Source organism: Camelina sativa, chromosome 11 (assembly GCF_000633955.1).
Source record: "Camelina sativa cultivar DH55 chromosome 11, Cs, whole genome shotgun sequence".
In the NCBI taxonomy this organism is placed as follows: Eukaryota; Viridiplantae; Streptophyta; class Magnoliopsida; order Brassicales; family Brassicaceae; genus Camelina; species Camelina sativa.
In genome coordinates, this window is record NC_025695.1 from 1,654,839 (window position 1) to 1,661,814 (window position 6,976).

Sequence of the window (6,976 nt, forward strand, 5' to 3'; positions counted from 1 at the left end):
CATTGTGCATGGTAATTGTGTAAATCAAATCAAGTTCCTCGTAACTTTCATTTCACACTATCTACTGCTGATAATGTGAACCAGGCAAATGATCACAGTGAAAAAGAATAAGAATGAGTGTTTTGAAAAGCATTCAGGTCAAAATGTTAGTAGGAAAAGGAAGGGCCACATACTTTCCAGGTGCTGTCAACCTCAGGGAACATTGCATTTTCTGTTCTTCCACTACCTATTGGCAACAACAACAAAAAACCAGCAATAAGATTAAGGGGTATGGGAAGAAGCTTTTTGATCATTTCACATTGAGCGTGCTATCTCGCAACGAATGAGACAGAAGGTCATCATAACATAACATAGATATTTCTGGCTTTATGCCACTAAGTGATCAAGTAGCTTTCTTCTTTCTCCACTTCAAAGAGAAATCCCGAATCAAAAGACCTTGAAAGGAAAGGAAACCAAATACATCAAGTGGTGTAGCTGGCCCATTTACCAGATATTGAGTCCAAAGCCAGCAAGTCATAGTCTGAAACAAGCCCAACCTGCAGCAACAAAGAATCCTTCATAAGCATCCAACTCAAGTGTTTAAACATCCATGAGTAGACTGGATCCAGTTCCCTTCCAAAACATAGGACCTAAATTCAAAAGTGAATACTAACCAATTTCCAGTCGTCGTCTATCACAGGAAATCCTGTAATTCTATTCTCCACAAGGAGTTCCAGAGCTGTAGAGATGGGGAAAACAAAAGAGATCATAAGTCTGAAAATAAACGCAGCAGCACATGTTTTAAGCAATCTGATGGACTTTAGAAGATGACAAACATCGACCTTCATCCACAGTGGTCGTAGGTTTCACCACGTGCAAGTCCTCCTCCTTTGTCATGAACTCACCAACAGTGTACACTCCACTTATCGGCTACAGTAACAGTCAAATACATGCTCAGCTTAGAAAGCTCGAACTAATCCTCTAATTACTTGAACAACACTACATAATTCAAGAATCAACCACAAAATGATGGACATCGAGAACAAGAGTGAATCAACATATCACCGAAGAGGTGCTCAAATTCTCCTACCAATTCAAAATTGGTCACTGTTGCATTACTCAAAGCCACTTTTGCTTACTCAAATTCCACAACTCTTAAGATCGAATCCCTAATCTCAGATATGCAATTTGCACCAGGGCAGATCTAAGCTAGTAACTAGTATACAATTCAATTCAATCACCTGATTCTATGAAAATTCTCAGAATCTAAGACGCCAGCAGTGATCACATATTCACACATGCAAAACAAAATTCCCCAAAAAAGGAAAGAGTAATTTGAAACTGGAAATCGAAAGTGAGTGAGCTTTACCGAAGAGGAGTTCTTCATCAAAGTAGCTCCGGCGGCGGAAGAAGCAGAAGGAATCCTAGATTTGGAAGGGAAGCTGCTTCGAGAGAAGGTGAATTGGTGGCAATGGCATGGCTGAAGAGTGAGAAATCTCGGCGGAAGAAGATACGGCGAAAAAGGAGAGGATGATGCGCGTAAGCGCATGACGGAGAGTGGAGCAGCGTGGAGGACGGCGTCCATTGGCCGTGGGAGAGAGCTCGCCGGAAGTAACGAACGAGTAGAGAGAAAGTGATGGGAGAAGAAGATAATGCGCCACCGATCTAACCGCTTTGTTTGTATTGGGAAAAGTGAAGTGTGACTGTGACCCCTTTAAACCGAACCGGGATAGATTGTAAACCAAATTGGTTTTTTAGTTAATTTAACATCATCATCCTTTTTTTCGATCTGCTTTAATTGGATTCTAATCCAATCGAGAAAAGCCCAAAGGGCCTGATTGCAAAAACAAAGAATAAATTATGATTTAAGTCACCTTATTAGTCCAAATTACACGTGTATTATCATATTGGTCGTGAATCTCGTGATTAAAGATTCCAAATAATTTCACGATTCCAAATAATTGGTGGTGGTGGGTGTTTTTTCACCGCCCCATAAATAGTCATTATAGTTAAAAACTTTAAAGAGATTTTTTTTAAGTATGTTGTGAAGATGTTGTTTTGATTGAAGTTTTATAAGGCTTAGAACATGGATTCTCTACTAAAACAAGACAAAATTGACAAAGTTGATGCATTACATGATACAAATGCCGGAAGAATTGACATAGAAGATAAAGTATTACTTCACAAAAAGAGTGAAGTATTACTTAATACAAATGCTGGTAGAGCAAAGCTTAAGTAGTAATTGGTGATCGTGTTGACACAGTGATTAACACAAAGCAGAAAAGAGAAGGTGTTGAATCAAGAACCTTGCAGTTAGATATATCAGAGGATGTATCAAACGTCTGAAGCAGTTCTTGTACTAGTCCGACATTAATATTGGAGGTAATACAAGAAGCTGAATTGAAGAATTTGAGTACAGAAGCTTAAGGCCGACTTGGACAAGCCAAGTGGCGGTTGTTGAGCTGGATGAACATCTTGAATGGAGGATTTAAGATGAGATCATGGAGAGAAACTTTCTTATTTGTTGTATAATAGGAAATTCCTGTTTGTTGTATAATAGGAAAATTGTCAATCCTAGGGATTGTACAATTGTTAATCTTCCAATTTCTATTTGTTGTATAATAGGAAAGTTGCTAACCCTAGGGTTTAGGCAATTGATATAAATATCGAGAAGGCGCTTCATGAAGACTTGCGCGCTTCAAGGTAATTTTGAGAGATGCACACAAGATGTGTGGTGTCGCCCCATCAATAAAATAGAGAGATCTTTTGATGGTTTATTCATCTAGAAAAGAATGATAGGCATAGTAGTGCTTGTATCCTATGCAGTTTGTAATTGATATCTTGTTCTAGTGAATTTGTTCTGGACTAGGTCCCGGGGATGTAGGAAAAACCGAACCCCGTTAACAAAGCTTGTGTGTTATTTACTTTATACTCATGCAAACAGAAAATCGATCGTAACTACACTTAGCCACAAATATGCGTTTTCAATTGGTATCAGAGCGGGGCTCGATAGAGATAAACTCTTGTTTCGGGTAGGGTCTTGGATTTGTGGCAAGCAAAGAATCGAAAGTATATGAGAAGGATGAGTATTCACGAAGACAAAGGTATAAAGAAATAGTTTTTGGAGAGAGGCGTAAGAAGTATTGAGTTGACCGGAAACTTTAGAATTTGCGTTTCTTGAAAAGATAACAAGCATGGCTATGGCCGGTGCTGTCAGCCTTAATTGGGAAGTAAAGCAATATCTACATTCTGAATATTTGCTGGGTTTCCATGGAAGAAAGAGAAAACCTGATTCAATAAAAAGCAAAATATTGATGGGTGGTTCATCAAATAGATGTTCTTTGATTGTTAGAAATCCGAGTTAGGTCTCGGAGAGATTGGAGTGAAAAAGAAAATTCACCAATTTGGTTCTAAAATCAAATCGTAGAGGTAAAAAAAGAGGAAAAAGCAACAAGGTCGATTCCGTGAAATTAAAGGTTGAGAATCTCACATATCAATCAAATTGAAGAGTTTTTTGTGATAGTGAAGCTCGCAAGAGAAGTTGATTTCTGATTGATGGTGGTAATCACTTTCTTTAATTTGTGTTTGAAAGGAAGTTAAACAAAAGATTGATGCAACTGTGGGCAGGATGCATAAGGAGAGGGAATATGAGCAGCATTAAAGGGAAAAGAAGATTTTTAATTGGAAAGACATGTCGTAAAGTTGTAGGGAAAGTTCAGAACTTCAGATTATGTTCTAGAGAGAAGCTGAGTTAATTTCGGGATTGATCATTCAAGTTGAAAAACCAAGTTGGGTGTTTTTGAATTGAATCAATGAAATAGTTTGCAAGAACTCTGGAAAATCATACAAAGCTTTGAAGAAGAAAGATTATCTGGTGGAAAAATTCTGGTTTTTACGGTCTCAAAGCAAGCTTTTATGGTCACCTGACAAGAGATTGGAATCTATAAAGATTGTTGATACATCCAGAAAAGAAGAAATAAGAAGCAATAATCTTACTCGTCAACTTGTAAATTCATGATTCGTGACAAGAGAGACCACAACGGAAAGAGTTGTCCAATTTGAAATTTGGATAAAGATCTGGTTTCGAGCTTGGAAGCGAGAGAAAATCATAGAGAGAGGCTCACTTTTCTGTCACTGTCTTTGCTAGTTGATAAGATGAGAAAGAGGATGTTGTTGCTAGCTCACACTGGCAAAGAAAGAAACTGCAGGAATTCATTGGTGAACTTGTTGCGTTATATAGCAAAGAAGATCTTGTAGGTATGCCAACAAAATTTCCTATGGTTTTCAATTTGAGAAGTGGAAAATCGGCCAAGAGAAGGAGATGGGCATGTTAGTCATGCTGAAACAGATCTACGAGATCAAGATAATGACAGTAGTTCATGTTTCTATGATGTTCTATTATAAACAAATGAAGCCTATTATAGTTACAAAGCAAGTGGAGTTGTACGATATCATCAGTCAACATCCGGACTTTATCAACACCATGTTGCTTCCTTAGTGAAGGATGGTCTCATTCTAAAGGGTTTCGGTACGGATCTTCTCTATGAGAAAACCAAGGTCATCTCAGATTTTAATCAAAGTTTTTAAAAGAAGATGGAGTCATGAACTGTTTTGATACAATTATGAGATCAGAATGCTGAATGTTATCTACAAACTCGCAATCTGAAGATAACGAGAAGAAAGTTTAAATTGTGGGTTTGGTGGCTTTGATAATTTCAGCTTCTGGATTTCTATTTCGATATGATAGAATCATGGAGTCAAAGATGTCTTTAAGAATGGGGAAGAAGAGGATCAATTTTGGAGAAGATTTTGTATGGACTCAAGTACAGCAATCACCGGAAAGAGCAAGCTTTTACCATTGCAAGAGGTTGGCTATTCAAGTAAAGCAAAGAGGAACCATGTACTTGAAATCCAGGAATAATGAAGAAGAAACGTGATGCATCTCTAAATCAAAGAAAATAGCTCAGAGGAGGAATGATGAAAAAAAAGTTTCAGGTTCAAGACAGTTTTTCAGTTTCTTGGTTCGTTTCTTCTTCTTCGTTTTCGTTGGCTACAGGCCTTGGATTTGAGCTCTGAAAGTTGTTTTAGAAAGTTGAAAGCGAGATCTTTCCAATGATATCAATATCATATACTGATTCCATGTGGATTGACGGGAAATTTCTCTCAAAGTTGGCTACTTGCAGGCTACATTATTCGTGACCTGTCAAGGGAAATCGGCTATAACTCTCAAACCATAAACCCAAATCTTGATCCATTTTTTCCTGTGATTTCATGTGACTAGTCTGGATGTTGTCACCAAGTTTCATGATTTTCTGGGATGTTTTGCTATTCCGTTTATACTCTGGATCAAGACTGTATCAAGATAGATTGAAAAAAATTGGCTTTAGTACAAGTTAATGGAGTCCCTGCAAGCTCAAAGAATAATATATTTTTCTTTAGATGGACTCTCTCATGTAGTTTGTGGCTCTACGACTTGTGTTTCTCCGAAGGTTTAGTTGAGAAAAGGTTTGGTTGAGAAAAGGTTTGGTTGAAGGTTATATCACAGGGAAGGAGAAGATTAATGGGATAAAATGGTATTTAATGTTGCTTTTAGAACTTATGCCATTGGGAATGACTGCACAATAAAATAGGTGTCAGTGACTTAAGGTTCTTCGATGAAGTCACTAGTAGACAGTCTAGTTAACGCAACACTTGTGGTGAGCTAGAGGGTAATGGGAAAGATGTTAACTTGAAGAAGTAGAGCTAAGGTTATCAGGTACAAAGATCTTTGAATAGCTCTAGTTCTCTGTGAAGTCATCATAACTAGAAGCTTGCCGATACAAAGATCATCTGTTTTCTGGAAATTATCTCAAGTCTCAATTGATAATCACTGGTTTTAGAGAAGTTGGTCGGAATCAATCTGTGCTCAGAGTTTGAGTAACCCAGATTAAGCATAATGTGGTTAGTGTAAGTGAATTGGTTAAGGTTATGTGGCTGGTAACAAGAACAACTTTTGGATTCACTACATGAGAATGGAGAAGTTATCAAGGGTTGTGATCAAGCGTTGTTATGGAAGTTCTCTTGGTGCAAAGGAGAGTTGTATGTGACTGCGGTAACAAAAGGTTCCTAGAAAAGCAAGAAAGATACTGTGCTTTATTCGGCTTAAACAAGATCTCTGATTATGTAATGAAGAAGAGGTCACAAAGCTAGAATTTTCTTCAGAATGTGATTAGGAAAATATAGTGTAGTTAACATCATCAGAAGAGAGAAGATTTTATTTTCTGAGAAAGAGAACAAAAATCTGTTTCAAGATAACAACTTCAAGAGAGGGTTTCGAGATCCCAAAGTAATCTGATTATGCTGAAATTTTGTGAGGCTCTTTGTGCTATTACGGACTTGAGATTCAACAGTTGGATTGAAGTTTTGACGGTTGAATTGCTATTTATCCAAGCATCTTCAGTCTGTTCCGGAATCAGTTTATTCGATGTTTCAAATTTGACCAGTTCCAGTAGTGACATCAAAAGGAGGACCAAATGAACTCAGAATTGGATAAAATTTGGCAGAGATATTGTAGACATGTTGAACTAGATTCTGGTAAAAGAGAACTGGATTTGGAGTCCGTGAACATAGTTGAATGATAATATTGCAGAACAGTTGATTCAGAGTCTTATGCACCAAAGAATTTCTAATGACATGAAAGGCCAAGAGTATAGATGTTGAAAACATGTTATGGTAGCTTGCTGGAATCTAAGAAAAATGCTGAAAAACGTTTTTGGAGAAGGCTTTGAGACAGAGTGATCGAAACTGAGACTAAGAGAGAGGTTGAGACATAAAACTTTCTACCAAGGCATGTTGATTGAGAAGTTGTCATGGGAAGAAAATTTCAGTCAAAGGGTTTTAAAGAGATTTTGCTAGAAGAAAACAAGCTTGACTCATGGTGGTGATGTGAAGAATTTTCAAGTGGAGTTAGGAGTAACACTTTCTAAAGGAAATAGTTGTTATGTATGTGGTATTTAGT

At 37.5% G+C, this 6,976-nt stretch overlaps 1 protein-coding gene across 1 annotated transcript in view; it reads right to left on the bottom strand.

Annotated features, from left to right (window-relative positions):
* Window positions 1-1,678, bottom strand: part of LOC104721042 (CBS domain-containing protein CBSX1, chloroplastic-like) — a 6,054-nt gene extending 4,376 nt beyond the window's left edge. The window contains exons 1-5 of the mRNA XM_010438947.2: window positions 1,349-1,678; window positions 822-909; window positions 654-718; window positions 488-536; window positions 174-226 (exon numbers count right to left, since the gene is read on the bottom strand). Coding sequence (XP_010437249.1) covers window positions 174-226; window positions 488-536; window positions 654-718; window positions 822-909; window positions 1,349-1,564 — 471 coding nt within the window. The 5' untranslated portion in view covers window positions 1,565-1,678. The remainder of the gene's footprint in view (window positions 1-173; window positions 227-487; window positions 537-653; window positions 719-821; window positions 910-1,348) is intronic.